Source organism: Hippocampus guttulatus, chromosome 18 (genome assembly GCF_054856545.1).
Source record: "Hippocampus guttulatus isolate MCC_2025c chromosome 18, RoL_Hgut_1.0, whole genome shotgun sequence".
Lineage (NCBI taxonomy): Eukaryota > Metazoa > Chordata > Actinopteri > Syngnathiformes > Syngnathidae > Hippocampus > Hippocampus guttulatus.
Genome location: NC_141278.1, coordinates 7,689,507 through 7,707,815, shown reverse-complemented (window position 1 = coordinate 7,707,815; position 18,309 = coordinate 7,689,507). Strand labels below are relative to the sequence as shown.

The following is an 18,309-nucleotide window of genomic DNA, read 5'->3' as shown; positions in this document are numbered from 1 at the left end:
ATGTGAATAAGTAAAGGCAGCGAAACTATGCAATCTATATTCTTAAACTAAAAATAGGGGGAATATTAAACATTCACAGATTGGTCACGGAAAACGGAAGTAGGTCACAGCAGCTGAGCGCTTTCCCGTTTACGTGGGCATGCGTGTTATTTTTAATGGGTCATTTATTTGAATATTTATTTGATTTAAATATGGCTGTTATAAGAGAACTTAAAAAACGTAATTGTTAAAAAAATCCAAAACAAAAAAAACAGTCCTTAATAATACAGATAATCGTGTTTTGACTTTTTTTACGCGAGTTAAGTTTATTTTGATTACGCTCACCAGTAACATACCTGACCACTTGGGGGCAGCAGATATACTTCAGTGAGACAAGTTTTTATTTTGAGCAGAAAGGGCCAAATTTGAGCTGAAAGGAAATGAGTGACAAATTCTAGATGTCACCAAGTCGTTTCGATATTTTTTTTCCTGACAAACATCAGAACTTTCACTTTGAACAGTCAAATCAACTAATGCTGAAGTCTCTTGGTGTTGGGTCTGCCAAGCGGGCCTCTTATGGGTTATTTCTGGCAGGGTGGCTGCTGTGGGTGCCTCTATTTGGACATGGAGGTGGTTCGATGTACTCTCAAGGAGATACTGCTGTCAGGGGGACATGCGTTGGGGGGCTTGAAACTTACGTCACAACTGTAGTTTGGACCATGCGACATGGACCAACACATTGACACAACACAGCACCGTGGTTGAGTGACAGGGGGACTGAGCAGTAAGGAATTAATGAGAACATCAACAAAGCAACAGGAAGGGAAAAGGTGTGAAGAGTCCAAGCAGATAAGAGAGGAAGGTACACTGACTCTTGTTTTCATTTATTAGATTTGAATCGGGCAGCACTGTTTCTCAAGATTTACGTGTTTGTGAATAAGACTGACGTTTTATTCCTACTTGCATGCAAATTACCACAGAACGAACAGCATTGATGTGGCAGGGTTCTAACGTTCAAGCAATGGATATTTGAACACAAATGCAACCCATCTATTTTAATCATTAAACATGGATTAACCCAATATTTGGGATGAGGAGTAATTTAGCTGCCACTGTTGAATGGTGTGACATTGTAGCTCTCGTGGGTATACTGTACTCGCATATCTGCCAAGTGTCTATAAATACTCTGCAGAGATCAGCAAAGTTCATGTTTTTGTTTTGGAGGTTTGAGAAAGTTCGGACTGTGATGGTTTCATTTCAACATTGACAAAAAAATAAAAAATAAAGTTACAGACTGAAAGAAAATTTTCGCATTTGGCAGGGAGTAACTTTTATGTGCTTGACCTTTTCAGCCCCCCTGAATAACTTGTCAATGTGACAAATCTAATTTAAATCTAAAATGAAAACGTTATTGTCAAACGTAATCGGACACAATCGAAGCCAAGTTAGCATTGGATAGCTAAACAGAGGAAGCTAATTTTAGTGCGTATATAACAAAATAACACCGGGATATAAAAAAAAAAGTATTAGCAAACACATTGGTAATTTTCATTGATAATGTGGTAGTAAGCTAAAAATGACATTGGCAATGATGCTATCATTTGGCTAACGATTATGCAATTCATACCTTTTGCAATTGAGCATTTTGTAGATAAAAAGATAACCATGAAATATACGTTGCTTTATGTTTTTGCTTCCATCGGAGGCTAATAGCTGACGTAAACAAACTGATGGTGTGCCAAAGCTTTCCTCATCAGCACAAATGGGAACATGATCCAATCCACTGCAGCATGAGCTCATTAGCCCCCAACTGCCTCTCGAGTGGGGGTGTCATTTGAAATAGCTCAGGTAAGAGTAGCCACACATGGACAAGATGGGCCGGGACAAGACCGGGGTGACCCGGCGCTGGAGGACGGACGGCAGCTGTCGGCCATGTCCCCCCCACCCCCACCCCCCAAGTTGTGACGTGATACGCGGCAACCAATCACCTGCCGTGGAATTGGTTCAGTGGCATGGAAATATTGTCAGACGCTTGGAAATATCGGGGCCAAGGCAGGAACGGGACACAGCTGCCATCATCTCCCCCACCACCACCACCACACCCCAAAAGAGATAACTTGAACAACCATGACGCTTCTTTGACACAGAATGCCTGTACAATTTCACACAGCAATCGAAAACTTGAAAATATGCGGGTCAACTTAAGCACAGCTATTCGCGATCAGTAACTAACTTTCACCCAGGAATACTTTTTCAGAAAAAAAAAAAACAATCACAAAGTACAATCACATATTTCAAGAAAACAATCGTTTGAGAATGAACTCGACGTGCAGTGATTTATACCTCCAATAAAGTTCGGATGTTCTAGTCGGCTTTTCATGCTTACTTTGACTTTAGTTTATTTGTGGAGTTAGTTATTTAAATACAGTTACTAGTTACTTAATTGCAGTTACACTGCCTTTAGAATGCAAAGTGACACTAATGAACCCCAACATAAACTTCAGGTGTTCGAGTAGGCTTTTCCTGACATATTTTTCTCTAGTTATATTCAGTTACTGGTAGTTATTTAGTGACTTTGTTATAATTACCTATTTGCACTGCCTTTACGGTGCAAAGTGTCACTTACTCAGATGCAAAATGAAGTTGAGCTGTTCTCGAATACTTCAAATGGGTGGCGAACACTGTCGAGTGCTGTATTCGGAATTAATGCTGATGTCGCTCGTGTAACAAATGTTTTTTTCCCCGTGTTTGTAGGTGCAGTGTGTTGTGTCCAAAAGTCCCCAAAAAAAGAACTAAAGAAAGAATAAAGGAAAGAAAGCTTGGATCAGATTAAGACAGAAAGCTCCTATTCTTGTTAGCAAGCGACAAGAAGTGAGATGGCCCCCAAGAAGAAGGCCGCGCACCTGAAAAAGTCCTCGCTGGAGGCCCTCCCCCAGGTGGTGGCGGAGACGACCTCGCCGACCCTGAAGGTGGAACGGCGCGGCGAAGGCGTGGTGGTGGTGGTGGAGAGTGCCGCCAAGAAGATCGAGCAGATGGCGGCGTTGGACATCGCTCAGCTCAACAGTCTCAACCTCCCCCTGCCGCCGCCCGTCCTCAAGCCCGGAGAGCGAGGCCTGGGGCTGGGCAGCGAGCTCACGCGCCCGCTGCACGGCAACGCGATGCTGGAGGAGCTCAGTAAGATGCGCCAGGAGAAGTGAGTTCAAGAATTGCTATGTTACGACAATAGTCTTTTTTTTTTTTTTTTTTTTTAATGTCATCTGACCTTAAAACTTGTGACGTTCCTCATTAGGTTCTTGACCGATTTGGAGTTGAGCTGCAAGACCAAATCCTTTGACGTCCACAAGCTGGTGATCTCGTCCATCAGTCAGTACTTCAGGGAGATCCTGGCCAAAGATCCTGACATGAAGCGTCTGGAGTTGCCTTCCCTCTCGCCTCTTGGTAGGACCAAAGTCGTATCCAAAATGACTAACCACTTGTAGTTTTTGTTCCCGGAACATGAAAAAAAAAAAATAAAAGTTGCGGTCATTGTAGGGTTTTCCATCACTGCGCGACAATGTTGTTGCTTTTTTTCTGCTGTGGAATTGTCGTCCATTTTGTAGTGTCAGAGAACAAACTTAAGGACAGAAAAGTCGGTGTGCTGACAAATGATTTTGCAACTTCTAGAGGCGCTGAGAAGTAATCTTACAAAAAAAAAGGAAAAGGGGAAGACGGGGAATCTGACTATATTCTTGTAATATTCTGAATTTTGATCCTATTCTTATGCAGTTGCAAACTATTTGTCATATTTCGCCTTCATACTCTCAAACGTCTTTTCTCCTAAAATTTATTTCAAGAAAAAAATTAATTTAGTCCGACCCATTTAACCATACAAATGTATTTTTTGTAACATTACAGCTTGGAAAGTCTCGATTTGGTTCATGATCGGTAACATTTTTTTGCTCTTGGAAAAAAATTATGACCGTTTAAAACTACGGCTAAGTAATGGCAATTGTCACTACATAACTGTAACTGAGCAATTGCAATTAAGTCACTAAAGTAAAAGTACGCAAAAAATGTAGGGGGGAAAAAAGCCTACTCGAACAGCTGAAGTTGATTTGTTTTTAAGTAGGGGCACCGTAACTGCTGGCAGGTCTGTTCTGACTCACATAAATCATGGTTTTGAATTTGATTGCTTCATTCTGAACTTGCTGACTGACTAACTTGCCATTTCGCATGAGTTTGAATGCGATTGGTTGATTGGGATCCCACTGTCAGGTCTGGCCAACGTGATCACGTTCGCCTACCTGGGCCGCGTCCACATGTCCCTGTACACTATCGGCTGCACGGTGTCGGCGGCGTCCACGCTGCACATCCCGCAGCTGCTGAAGATGTGCACCGACTTCCTGCTGGCTGAGCTCAACGTGCAGACGTGCGTGTACGTGTGGAACATCGCCGCCGCCTACGGCCTGCAGCCGGTGTGCGACGCAGCCCGTCGCTTCGTGCTGGACAACTTTGTGCAGTTCGCCGACACGCCGCTGTTCACGCAGCTCACGCTGGAGCAGATCTGCGCCTTCCTGCAGGACGACTCGCTGGCGCTGCCCTCCGAGGTCGTCGCCTTCCAGGTACGCTTTTCCACACGGCCTGCAATCCACGTTGAAAGAGTCTGCTGAGAAATAGCACATTTTTATGCTCGTAAATTTTTTGGACAAAATCCCTTCGCCTTGAAAAATTTGTAACTTCATTCTAAAAAACGAAAATAAAAACGCCTTTCTTCTAAAAACAAGTGAGCTTCAGATGTTCTAGTAGGCTTTTCCGAACTTCTTTTTTTTTTTGTTAGTTAGTTACAAAATAGGGAATGTGGCAATGTTCTGAATTTTCCAATCTTATTCAAACTATCAAGAATGTTACTTAATATAAAACAAAATTAAGCAGAACAGTTCTTTTCTACTAGGTGCAGTTAGTCCAGAACTAATCTGACGTGTTGAATGGGAGTCGGCACACATCTGCCACAAATTAAAGCGCCCCCAATAAACACCAAATAAAGTTCAGCTGTTCCAGTAGTCTTTTCATGACTTTTTTTTTCCTCCTTCCTTTTACTGTTTTTGTTACTTTAAGTGACATTTAATTACTTTTTATTTAGTTACACTTACATTTACTTACCGGTCGTTATAATTACTGCTACAGTTACTGACTTACTTAGGTGTGCCCTTTTTTCACAAAATTACGTCTGATCAGAATATCAGTAAATCAGCCCATTTAAAAACGTGCAACTTTTTACATCGCAAAAAAATACAGACTATTGAAAGCATAACAACAAGTGAATCATATGTGCGCCTGTCACCGTGTCACAACAGAACGTGACTCGGGAGAGTGCAGACCGCCCCCCCGTCAAACAATCCTCAACTCGATCCGCGCTTCAATGGGCGAGGAATTTCCTACAGGGCTCGGCGGCCTCGCGTCTATTTTCATCCGAGCGTCAAACCAGAACCGAGAGCAGCTGCTGCTCTGGCTTGTGACACCGAGCGCATTCGAATGAAATCAAACAGCTGAAGAAGGTTAAAGAGTTGCACCGGTGAGAAGAGCGCAACATTTTCGAGTGGGACTTTTTCGAGTTGGAATTTTAGAAGGATAAAATTATATTTTCTTGCGAAATTGAAGTCACAATTTTATGAGAGTAAAGCTGCACGTTTTGAAAAAATAATGAAAAAAAATACATTGGAATTATTCTGGGGGGGCAGTTGTAATCTTATCTTAAAATTTGGGGGCTTTTTAGAAAACAGCCAATGTTTTGAGAAAAGCCCCATTGAGAAATAAGAATTGCTATCTTATTAAAATAAAATTAATTGCTTTTTTTTGAGAGAAAGTCAATCGTACAAGTTTAAAAAATTGATTCTTAGATTTTTAAAAGTAGTCATCTTCAGAGAAAAGCCATATTTTTAAGAGAAATATCAAACTCATACAACAAAAACTTTTTAAAGTGACAAATTTTGTTGTGGTGTTGTTGGTTGTTTTGGTCATTATTCATCTTAAAAACTGTTTTGGAGACATTTTTTTCAAAGTTGGAATATTATGAGAAGCTGATGAGTTAAAAAATACATTTTTAAGAACAAAATAAGTTTATTGTTTTCATAATACTGCAAATGTTTTTTTAAAAACAACAATAGCTCTCATGAAATCGCAAATCTTTATATTCTCGTACTATTAGGAATTTCTCCTTAAAAAAAAAACTATTTCTAGTCAGATTATGAATTGTCATTGTATCCATTTACATCTTTTCGGTGTAGCCCTTCGTAAAAACTGTATGACGAGAGAAAAAAGCGAAACAAAAGTTTACATGACGCACTTTTGTGTTTTGCCGGCGCGTTTTCCCAGCTGGCCATGAAGTGGCTGGATTTCGAGGCGTCCCGTCAGCCATATGCCGCGGCACTGCTGTCTCACGTGCGCCTGGAGACTATCCCGGCGAGTGAGCTGGTGAGCCAGATCCAGACAGTGCCCCGTATGATGCAGGACCCGCAGTGCCACCGCCTGTTGGTGGACGCCATGAACTACCACCTGCTGCCCCACCAACAAAACTCCCTGCAGTCCCGCCGGACTCAGGTCCGAGGCAGCCAACAAGCTCTTATCGCCGTCGGCGGGCGGCCGTCTCTTACCGAACGCGCCTTGAGCCGTGAGGTCAGTCGTCAATCATCCGATTGCCCATCAAACTGAAATCCCATCTTGACCTTTGACCTCGGCCATTATCCAGGTGCTCTGGCGGGAGCCCCGCGAGGGAGGCGCGGCCTGGCGTCACATCACACAGCTGCCGGCCAAAAGCTTCAACCAGTGTGTGGCGGTCATGGATGGTTTCCTGTATGTGGCGGGTGGCGAGGACCAGAACGACGCCCGCAACCAGGCCAAGCATGCCGTCAGCACTCTCAGCAGGTGACACACGGACGAGAAAAACACACGAAATGGTTATACAAAACAAAACGCTGTTCAAATTGTGAGGGAAAGAAAATTGACTTTATTCTCTCAATATTGCAAATTTTGCCCAGTCACTAAGTTTTTGGTACTTAATTATTCTCTGAAACGGTTATTCTGGCAATATTGATTTTTCCCCATGAAATTGTCTGATTCTCATAATAAAATCGAATTTAATTACGGTGCATTTTTTGTAATACTGCAAATGTATTGGTATGATTTTTTTTTCTCGTAATATTGCAATTTTTTACATAAAACACAACTAGGTTCTCATAAAGTTGCAAGAGTAAAAACAGAAACTAGATCAAATAATCAAGTTAGTGGAATAAAATGATGAAAAGCCGTAACACTCCACTTTGTTTTGTCTTACCATAAAGGTACGACCCTCGCTTCAACACGTGGCTCCACCTGGCCAACATGCGGCAACGCCGCACGCACTTCTCGCTCTCGGCCAGCGGGGGGCGCCTTTTCGCCACAGGCGGCCGTAACATGGAGGGCCTGCTGGCCACTGTGGAGAGCTACCTGCCCTCGGCAAACGCTTGGCAGATGCGTGCCCCCATGGAGGTGCCGCGCTGCTGCCACTCCAGCGCCACGCTGCCGTCGGGCGACATCCTGGTGACCGGCGGCTACATCAACTGCGCCTACTCGCGCTCTGTGGCCTGCTACAGCGTGGAGGGCGACACCTGGACTGACAAGCCTGCCTTGGAGACGCCCCGTGGCTGGCACTGCTCCGCCACTCTCGGCGGCCAGGTGTACGTGGTGGGCGGCAGCCAGTTGGGGCCTGGGGGGGAGCGGGTGGATGTCCTGGCCGTGGAGGTGTTCTCCCCTGAGGGCGACGGGGCATGGAGTCGCGCTGCCCCGCTTCCCCTGGGGGTGAGCACGGCCGGCCTGTCCACTCTGGGGCCAGAGAAGCTGTACCTCATCGGAGGCTGGAACGAAGCGGAGAAGCGCTACAAGGCAGCCGTCCAGACCTACCACCCGGCTACGGACAGCTGGGCCCGCGCCGAGGACCTGCCCGAACCCACGGTGGGGGTGTCGTGCTGCGCGCTGGCTCTGCCGCCGCGGCAGGCGCCGCGCCGCCAGCAACACCGCAACATGCCGGCCCACGAGGAGTCGCAGCCACAACAGCAGCAGCCGGCCGGGAAGAACCGAAGCCGGGAAAGCAGCGTGCCACCGCCACAAAGCGTCACGGCGTAAAGAAGACGTCTGTCGAGGGCATCCGGGCCAGCATCTCTGCTCAACATGATATTCATCACCAACGGAAATCAGCATGAGAAAAACCATTTGGAATGGAATCGCGTAGCGTATCGAGAACGTAGGGGTAGAACAAAATCTCAGAGTAATGAAGTGCGGTAAAAGTAAACTACAATAGGATCAGAGAGTCATGAAATACTAAAACAACTGGTTTGGGTAAACTCTGAAAGAAATATAAATAACCGATCAGTTGAGCCACTGAGAACAAGAGTGGGCTAACTGTTGTCGTTTTGCAGGAGACCAATTGAACATTTGATGTCTGCAATTAACAGCACTGTGACTTATATGGCAATGCTTCTGGATACCCTGTAAAAAGAATTTCAAGGCAACAAACTATTCTATGTATTTTGAATGTAAAAATTGGCTTCCCCACAATTTTAACAAAGTAGACGATACAAAACTAATTGTACCTTGCAATGTCCCCTGCCCACTTAGAGATATAAGTAAAAACGACTCCGCAAATTGTTTGGCTGAAAACAACTTGCTTGCTTCGTCGTGCTAACATTGTTGCCCTGAATGGCTATAATTTAGATTTAAAAGTTGTCCCAAATCAAATGACTGTTTTCGACCGCTTTTAGCATTTACCAAATATGATTTGGGGCTTGAATCATTTTGCTTGCACTTTCACTTACAAATGAGGTGCTGTGTTTGTCTTCCGTGTCATGGGTGCAATCCTAGTCATCGATTCTGCCTGAAAGAAATAAACTACAATTAGGAAAAAAAAGAATTAAAATAACACTTTTGCGAAGAAATGGTCTAAATCCAACCAGTCGTCACAAATGTCATGATTACATTCACTTGTAACATACAGAGGCGACAGCACCCAAGCTAAAGTGCGACCTACTTTACGAGTGGTCTTTCAGGCTCAGAATCTCACTTTCCAGGAGTTGGCCCAGTTGTTGCAAAAGTGGATCAGGAAGAGTGCTGACTGCTCCCTACAGGTCAAAATAGGAACTGACCCTTGATTGAGAGAAGTCATCAGAAAAAAATCCTAAAAAAAAAATCATTACAAAAAATCTCCAGAGACAAATTACAGAAATTAAATTGGCCCAGTCAAATTCAAAGTGGCTCAAATTAGGGTAATCAAAATCTTTGAAAAAATAAAGCAAGTAATCATTAATTTGGGGTAAATCATACTCAGAAGGTCCTACAATGCAAGAGAACCGATTCAATTGGGGCTAAACTCCAAATCTTCACATTAGAAAATGATATAAAAATGAGGATGAATAAATATATCTGAAATAAAAAAATATCAGATTACGGTTAATAATCCAAATCTAAAAAGAATTACCAGTAAGCGGGATTCAAATTACAACCGCCTGAGGAGAAATCATCAATAACAGGATATGAATAAGATACAACAAAATAAATTAGGGCAAATGGTCAAAAGCCAAAAGCTAAAAAAAATAAAAAAGACAAAGCCAGTTTTAAAAAAAGTGCTAAAATAAGCATTTTTCCATCATCTGTATGTAATAAAATGTATACAATTTTTAAAAGAATGAAATGCAATGTTGTGACTTTCGGCTTGTCCCTTAAAAACTACATTTGGCTAAAATTAAAGATGAAAGTCGTCATTCTCAAATGCACTCAAAATCACTCCTAAAAAAAAATAGATGATGAATCAAGCAGGAGCAGTTGCGGGTTCGGCATGTTCTAAGAGGGATGAAAATGAGAAAAAATTGTGGAGAGGGAATCTCCCAAGAGCGAGGAAGCAGAAAACTGAAGAAAGGATGACAAAAGATGAAAATGGGAAGAAGAGTCGGAAGCGGTTGCATTGTGGAGCCAATCGGCCCAATGACATGAATATCACTTTGGTTGTTGTCTCTGAGGTTCACAGAGCCTTCGATGTCAGCACAGGAGACTACATTGGAAAGGGAAAAGTTCATGTATTATTTATAACATTATAAGAGAGGAAGAATAAAGTCCTCCCATAAAAATAAATAAAAGTGAAACATTGTGTGAACTACAGTGAGACGCCAAAGTGACTTATCAGAAAAATCAACTCACATTTTGAGGTTTCACCGAATAAAAGCCAAACTGAACAAAAAAAAAACTGCCTTCTCTATTGTCCTCACAAGAGCATGCTGGGAAATGAATCTCACATGAAATCAGGTTTTGAAAGCCACGCTTTCAATGACATAATTCGTAAGACATTTATGTGTACTTTTTTTTTTTTAAAGACAAAAGTAACCAAACAAATCGAATTTTGTGCCAGCAAACAACAAGCAACAACAGTACAAATCTGTGCAATTATTTGCACATTCGAGACTCTTTTTCTGATCAAGACCACTCATGACTACAGCAATGAAAATAAAGACAGGACCAGTCTAATCTTTTCTAATTTTTATTTCTTTCTTACAAAGATGTTCCAGGTGGTCCTTTACTTGCCAGGGAGGATGATGCCATCGTACTGAAACAAGAACAGAAGACAAAGCAAGGTCGAGCGGTTATCAAGCAGCGTTATTTGGACAACTTCCGTTGGGCATGTGCTGCACTGACTTTCTGCTGGAACCAGCGCATGGACTCCTCTTTGCGGATGCGGTGCTTGAAGCCGATGCGGCCGCGTTTCCGCTTCTTGTCAGCGATGCTGAAACCCGGTCGCCCCAAAACCTGAACGCGACAATTTAGTCACAAAAAATTAAGCCGACCCAAGATCAAAAGACGAGCCCACGCCCCAAGTCTACGTACCACGTAAAAGTCGAGTCCGTAGATGCCGATGCTGGGGTCGTACTTGATACCCAGGTCGATGTGCTCCTGGATGCCAAAGCCAAAGTTTCCGGTGTCGGAGAAGTTGTTTTTTCTCAGCTCGTACTCACGCACCTGCAGCATAAAGTGACGCTTCACTTCAAAGTCCCTTCATAGCAAAATGGTTCGTATTCCTCCCACGAAAAAAAAGTCAACTTTGCGGCGTGGCCCCCATGGGACCTCTGAGAAGCTGATTTCAAGACATATTGGAGAAGGCAGTGTCAAACATTGAACATAAGAGAAAGGAGTAGAAAGTGATATCTCAGCTTGCGATTGTCAGGCGCGCGCACACACACCCTGAGTCCTTTCTCCAAGATCTCCTCGGCTTTGGCACCGCGGACGGTGCAGTGCACGGCAATCTTCTCGTTTCTGCGGATGCCGAACGATCTCACGGTGTAGCGAGCTGCAACAGATGCAAACAGGCAAAAGATGAGAGGTGGAAAAAGAAGCACGCAAGGGTGACTTATTGTCATTATCCAAACCGTCTCGTTTTGTAGCTCATGTGCTACGTTCAAGACCGCGGGGAATCTGGTAATGTCCACACTTGGGGAGTTTGGCATGTTTGCGATGACTATCAAAAAAATCTATCTTTTTTTTTCTCGGAAAAAACACTTTTTTGTGAGGAACATTCGACTTTCAAATCAAATAAAGTTCCATTTCTGATTGCAACGTTGCAAATCCCTTGTGGTGCACCAATGATCTGCTGACATCAAACAATGCTTTTGCTTCTTCTCTTTCGGGGGGACAAAAACATTCAACTTTAGCTTGCAACGCCACAGAGGGTGCCATCATTCCCGTTGGGTTGGCAGCCGGACCGCTCACCCTTGGAGAAGACGGGAGTCTGTCCTGTAAGCTGCTCTAACACTTTCGCGGCTCGGGTCAGCCTGTCGCCACTTTCCCCCACGCAGATGTTCAGGCAGAGCTTGCGGATGCGCAACTCCTTCATGGAGTTCTCCTTCTTCTCACCTTGTTCCTGACAAAACAACATTGGACGGATTTCAGCAAAACAGACAATGACAGCTCACTGCTATGCACGTCTGCCTGGACATTTTGGAGGATCAAAAAATATATTTAGATAATTCGTCATCTATGACAGGAACATATAAAGACAGGCAGAACAACCAATGCTCAAGAAAATTTAACATATTTAAGATGTAAAACCACCTATTGTCAGTTCCCAGATTTCAGGCTCAGCGTTAATTGGGATCATTACTTCCGGATATAGGCAGAGTCCTTTTTATTTGAAAGTGTGGCTTAAGATTTTTCTAATATGAAGCATGTGCTTGTTTCAATAAAGGTTTAGAACCATTGGCGTACATGCCCTACAAATCCCCGCTTCACCATATAGCACCGTCGTGCAATAGAAGTAGGCTAAAAGCGACGTATTGTTGTCAAATCAAAATAAATAAATAACGCAAAGGTCTACTTGACTCGTTGCTGGGAACCGCGTCATAAACGTGAACTTTTCTTGTTTACGATTAGCGAAGTTTGGGCTCCATTTTCAGGCAACTAGCCATAGCCACTTTTCATATTTCCGGGAATTTAAACGTGTCAATCGTCGTATAATACGACTCAATATTTCGAAGAAAAGAGTATCTAATTAGCCGTGAACGAAACGGCTGCTTATACGGGTCCGCAGCTCCGATGTTTGCGGATTTCGACGGCGTCTTCGTAGCGGTTCATTTTTATGCGCTGATGTGCTACTCACCACCATGTTGGATCGCTGGAAGAGAACGTAGCACTTCCGGTGAGAGTATTTATAAGTACGTGCGGCCCGGAAACCAGTCCGACAAAAGATCACGGCATGTAGCGTCGGTTCCCCGTTTGTATTAACCTAATACAGTACAAACGAAAATAATTATTATAATAATAATCAAACATGTATTGACTCATACAAGGGCGGTCGACTGAATTGCACGTCCACCTCACAATGCACAGGTGCAGGGTTTGATTCTAGGTTCGCCTTCCTTTGTGGAGTTTGAATGTTCTCCCTGTGCCTGTGTGGGTTTTCTCCGGGTACTCCGGTTTCCTCCCATTTTCCAAAAACATGCATGGCAGGTTAATATACCTCAACTCATTTCAACTGTATTGATAGAGCACTTTCAAACAGCCATCGCTGCATACAAAGTGGTGTACATGAGGCAACTAACATATATACAACAATAACGCTATAAATCAGTAATATCCAACAATAAAGCTATAAATCAGTAACAAAGATGGTAGAAGGCACCAAACAGTAACACTAAGATCAGATCTGAGTCATGCTGAGTCAAAAATTGTCCCTAAGTGTGATTGTCGATGTGTGCGAATGGTCGTTTGTTCATGTGTGCCCTTGCGATTCATGTGAATTAACTATAATCATATCTACAGTTTTATATACCGAACATTTTGGAATTGATCAGCAATATTGCACTTCCCATTTTGTATGAATATTACTGTATCATAATTTGCTCAAGGGCACCCCAACAGTAGTCTGCAACCAGACTAGCATCTTTCCGAGACCCAAGGATGCTCAACAACTATTGGGGGACATGAACATTTATTTTTGAGTTTGTGTTCATGCTACTGAAAAGTATTGGTGAGATTAGATTCGGACAGTCGTCTGAAAATTCGATATATATTCATACACTGGTTAACAGACTGCAAATGATTAGACGTTCTAATATGTTCCCTTAGAACAGACAAACAAGAGAAACTTGATTTGGTCACACATCAGGTGTTTATTTTTCTGACTTCAACGTAACAGAGTAAGATTGCATTTATTCCAAAAAGGAAGGCATCTCCTCCTTTCCTACGGACACTTTTCCAGTGATTTTTAATAAGCAGAAGCCAGTCCTTGAGGAGCGAACTGATCAGAGGAGAAAACGGCCAGTTGGAGGACACGCCGGAGACTTTCTGTTGCGCACCCCACATGGTGCCGATTCATTTTTTCGCTGCCTTCTGTGCGGCCTTCGTGACCTTCCCGCTGGTGGGCTGGGCCTTATCCACCGATTTGATGACACCGACGGCCACCGTCTGCCTCATGTCTCGTACGGCAAAACGGCCTGCAATGACAAGCAAGGGTGTGTTAAGTTTGCGGTTGCAGCATTATTACCCTTTAAAAATGTATTTGAATGCATTTTTACACTATATAACAATCCTCACAGAGGCCGATATTCTTTATCCTCTGAAGAATGGCGACTATTACAGCGGTTTACTGAGGAGTTTTGACCTTCTCCGTGTATAATCATGTATGTATTATACTACCCCCAGTTGCCCAAAACACCAGTAGGAGTATCACGATGTCCACTGAATTGAGTTTGCGCGACTATATATATATATATTATATATATATATATACACACACACACAGGTATATACAGTATATATATATATATATATTTTTTTTTTTAAATTGCGGGTGAGACATGAAATGGTTTGATGGAATTTCAATTCACTGCAATAAAATATGACAATTTGAAATCCGAGATACATTTATGGCCCTTTCATACCACAAGATGGCTCCAGAGTTTTGTCTAATCCTGAAGATTGATTGATTTCTCTCGAACGAGAAGGGAAGATCTTTGTACTGTATTTAGGAAGAGGTTCAAAATTCATTTACCACATGTGCATGTACATGTGCAGTTTAGTAGCTTTTTTGTTTTCAAAATAAAATCATCTATATGCCATTTATGTCAGGAGGTAGCAAATGTTGTAAAATGGTCAGTAAAAACAAGGCAAACGATTTATTCCTAAAAAGTGTTTTTGTTAATTCTAGATTATGGAATTTTTTAGACGGCGGGGGGGCACTCACCAAGGGGTGGGTACTGAGAGAAAGCCTCCACCGTCATGGGCTTCATTGGTGTCATGTTGACGATGGCAGCGTCTCCGGACTTGACAAATTTGGGGTTTTCCTCCAGCACTTTGCCAGAACGACGGTCGATCTTCTGAAGGATTTCGGTGAATTTGCAAGCGATGTGAGCCGTGTGGCAGTCCAGCACAGGACTGTAGCCATTGGTGATCTGGCCCGGGTGGTTCAGAACAATGACCTTGCACGAGAAAAAAATGCGGAGATGAAGTTACGGGTATTATCTAGTGAACACAAAAGATAAACACATAACTTTTCTTTTGACTCACTTGAGATTTGAAAGTCGAAGCTCCCATGGGAGGATCGTTCTTGCTGTCGCCCACCACGAACCCGCGGCGGATCTCCTTCACCGACACGTTCTTGACGTTGAAGCCGACGTTGTCGCCGGGCAAGGCCTCGGACAAGGCCTCGTGGTGCATCTCCACGGACTTGACCTCGGTGGTCAGGTTGGTGGGAGAGAAGGTGACAACCATGCCGGGCCTCAGGATGCCGGTCTCCACACGGCCGACGGGGACGGTTCCGATACCTGAGCGGGGAGCGGGAGGCGCTTAGCATATGCTCTCATAAGCTTCGTGAAGCATCAACAGACTGGAGTCTTGTCGGGGTCTGCAAGGTGCTTTGGGGGGTTGGAAAATGATTCCCAGGTTATTCCACCGCCCCCTCCTTCCTTTTTTAAATAAATTATATATTATCGTTATTATTACTGTTCGACATCGCGACCCTGCAGTTGCGTTCCATGAATTTGTGTTAAGAATTTTACAAGTTGCGATTGTCTGGATAGGAAATAACACAAATCAACTCGCGACCACTTTAACATACTTCCTTGACACCAATGATGACGTTCCAGCCGGCTGGGCTTTGCGTCATGCTGTGGCATCTTGGAGCATTACAGAAAGAGCACAAAAATATGCAAATAGCTGAGGATATGTTCTACAGAAAGAATAGTGAACACTATATTTTTTTGGTGGCCTTTTTTTTGTTGGGCGGCACGCCATTTTATCTTGTGAAATGTATGCCTTGGATCAAGAAAGCAGCCATTGTTGATTTGGTTTTAGAAGATGAGAAAGTAGAAATACTTGCCTCCAATTTTGTAGACATCCTGCAATGGCAGACGGAGGGCCTTTTGGGTGGGACGTTCAGGAGGGAGGATGGCATCCAGAGCATTGAACAGGGTGTTACCACTGGCTTTGCCCTGCTTGCGCTCTATTGCCCAGCCCTTGAACCACTTCATCTACAGAGACAAATAAATGTCAGTTACAACCACACAGTTTCCGACACATTTGACTTTTTGCAATTCCATACTTTTTCTTAACCCTATTCCAAATAGGTGACGTCTCAAAATCGAATTGAAAGAAATCTGATCAAACAAAAAAAAAAGCAACAAAAACACACAGTGACTATATTTGTAATATATTCTACGCAGCAGTGAAGAAGCAGCAGCACAATGTGCACTGAGTTAAAACCAAAAATGTTGCAAGATAGTGCCATTTACATATTTTTTAAAAAATCTTGGTTTTACGACAATTAAGAAATGTATCGAATTATTATGACATTTCAGGCTTTGCAAATTTGAATACCGGCTGGCAGTCACTCACGAGTGCGGGCGAATCGTCACCTTATCACTAGGTTCCAGCATGTTGTCTCCATGCCACCCAGAGATGGGGACGAAAGGAACACCGCCGGGGCTGTAGCCGATCCTCTTGATGTAGGTGCTGACTTCCTTGGAGATTTCCTCAAAACGGTTCTGGCTGTAAGGGGGCTCAGTGGAGTCCATCTTGTTGACTCCGACGATGAGCTGCTGCACGCCAAGGGTGTAGGCCAGCAGGGCGTGTTCGCGGGTCTGCCCGTTCTTGGAGATACCGGCCTCAAACTCGCCGACGCCGGCAGCGACGATCAGCACAGCGCAGTCGGCCTGGAATTCATTCAAATCAATTGTCAACATAATGTAACAAATGTAAAGTGTTGTACCAAAGAATCATGATGTAAGCTAACAGTCAAGCAAAGTGTTGTATTATAAAGTATGGATAAGACTGTCAACTGTGCACAGCGCATGTGTGTTGATGTTTCAAAGTACCTGAGAGGTGCCAGTGATCATGTTCTTGATGAAGTCACGATGTCCAGGGGCATCGATGACGGTCACGTAGTACTTCTCAGTTTCGAACTTCCATAGAGCAATGTCGATGGTGATGCCGCGTTCCCGTTCGGCCTTGAGCTTGTCTAGCACCCAGGCGTACTTGAAGGAGCCCTTGCCCATCTGGGGGGGGGGGGGGGGGTCTCATTTACTATATGTTGTAAATTTCAGTGGTAATTGTTTACGTCCAGTGGACACAAAAAAAAAAAACTGAATGGTGAGGGGTTGGTAACAAAAAAACTGGAATGTGCTTGCACATGTATGCACATCCTCCTATAGCCAGAATGCGGTTATGTTCAGAATGAACGTACCACATCCAAATTCATCTCGAGTTAGCCCATAACTGCCAACATTTTAATGCCCTCTGACCAACCCCAAATGAGCTTCAGATGTTCTGGTATGTTTTTCTTGACACTTTTCGTTTTGGTCACCAAGTTAGGTGTGGTAGCAGTTTCTGAGCTACTTTTACTTGATTAAAGAGTACATTTAGGTACAGTTTCACTTATAGCTCACAATCATACTTTGGGTGTAGAGTTCGAGTTACAACAGTAGGTGGCACTAACAGCCGGAAAATGAAAAGCAGCATGAAAAGGGGAAAAAACGCTGACGACCAACCTCGGCGGCTTCTTTCTCGAACTTCTCGATGGCTCTTTTGTCGATGCCGCCGCATTTGTAGATCAAGTGACCGGTGGTGGTGGACTTCCCGGAGTCGACGTGGCCAATGACCACGATGTTGATGTGGATTTTCTCCCTGGGCATTTTGAGCTACTGACCGAGAAAGAACGATCACTTTTAGTAATTAATCTCCGAGACATGTTTGTTAAACGAAGCCAATCCAACATTTCTGTCTATCGATGCTTTTGTCAATTCGGGTCGTCATTTCTCAGTCGGGGCCACACCTTTGTAAGTCACGTGCTCTGCCTCCATGTTGCGCCGCCGCCATATTGTCACATCTGAACTGAAGCTGGTGCTCGCACACAGCGGGGGCGGCGCGCGCATGTGGAGGGGAACATAACCGACAGAAAACTGACCATAACTACGCTTCAGACCTCGATGTCAAATGTTTAAGTCAGGATGTCAAATGTTTAAGTCAGTATGTCAAGTTAAGTGAATTTCCCAACTGACTTTTAGCGATATTAAAATACAACTGATACACAAAAATGTACACTTCTTTCATTGGAACAACCCAAGAATTCAGATTGTGGGGATAGAATCTTACCAACCCGTGGAAGGAAACTGTTAGTCCACCTAGGTCCGAATGGGTGAAAAGACAGAGCCCGGAAACACCCGAGGCTTTTATACACATGGGAACAGGGTGGAGTCAAGTCCCCTTACCTGTCATCATTTCAGTAACCGGAGTCATAGGCCAGACTGACATGCATACCTGAGTAACTGGCTTAATAACATGCTCACA

The 18,309-nt window shown here is 43.6% G+C and overlaps 3 protein-coding genes across 6 annotated transcripts; 1 reads left to right on the top strand and 2 right to left on the bottom strand.

The window, feature by feature from the left end:
• The first annotated feature begins 667 nt into the window (after positions 1-667).
• klhl43 (kelch-like family member 43) lies at positions 668-10,424 on the top strand. Its single transcript, XM_086137558.1, has 7 exons — positions 668-841; positions 2,734-3,172; positions 3,269-3,417; positions 4,234-4,580; positions 6,331-6,630; positions 6,704-6,879; positions 7,296-10,424. The coding sequence occupies exons 2-7, from the start codon at positions 2,856-2,858 to the stop codon at positions 8,113-8,115; spliced, it is 2,109 nt and encodes a 702-aa protein (XP_085993684.1). The 5' UTR covers positions 668-841; positions 2,734-2,855; the 3' UTR covers positions 8,116-10,424.
• Positions 10,425-10,503: 79 nt separating this feature from the next.
• On the bottom strand, positions 10,504-12,679 carry rpl11 (ribosomal protein L11). The gene is made up of 6 exons (XM_086137567.1): positions 12,626-12,679; positions 11,740-11,890; positions 11,214-11,320; positions 10,861-10,992; positions 10,672-10,782; positions 10,504-10,582 (listed from the first exon to the last, which is right to left on the bottom strand). Exons 1-6 carry the CDS (start codon positions 12,629-12,631, stop codon positions 10,553-10,555), a joined length of 537 nt encoding a protein of 178 aa, XP_085993693.1. The 5' UTR covers positions 12,632-12,679; the 3' UTR covers positions 10,504-10,552.
• Positions 12,680-13,617: 938 nt separating this feature from the next.
• Positions 13,618-18,193, bottom strand: LOC147190962 (elongation factor 1-alpha-like). 4 transcript variants are annotated; one of them, XM_086137564.1, is made up of 8 exons: positions 18,119-18,193; positions 17,511-17,663; positions 16,839-17,018; positions 16,380-16,676; positions 15,845-15,995; positions 15,034-15,290; positions 14,711-14,945; positions 13,618-13,961 (listed from the first exon to the last, which is right to left on the bottom strand). In XM_086137564.1, exons 2-8 carry the CDS (start codon positions 17,652-17,654, stop codon positions 13,840-13,842), a joined length of 1,386 nt encoding a protein of 461 aa, XP_085993690.1. In that variant the 5' UTR covers positions 17,655-17,663; positions 18,119-18,193; the 3' UTR covers positions 13,618-13,839. The 4 variants fall into 4 exon arrangements, with proteins under 4 accessions (XP_085993690.1, XP_085993687.1, XP_085993688.1 ...); XM_086137561.1 differs by having other exon boundaries at positions 17,511-17,660; positions 18,115-18,183; XM_086137562.1 differs by having other exon boundaries at positions 18,115-18,175.
• Between the last annotated feature and the right edge of the window lie 116 nt (positions 18,194-18,309).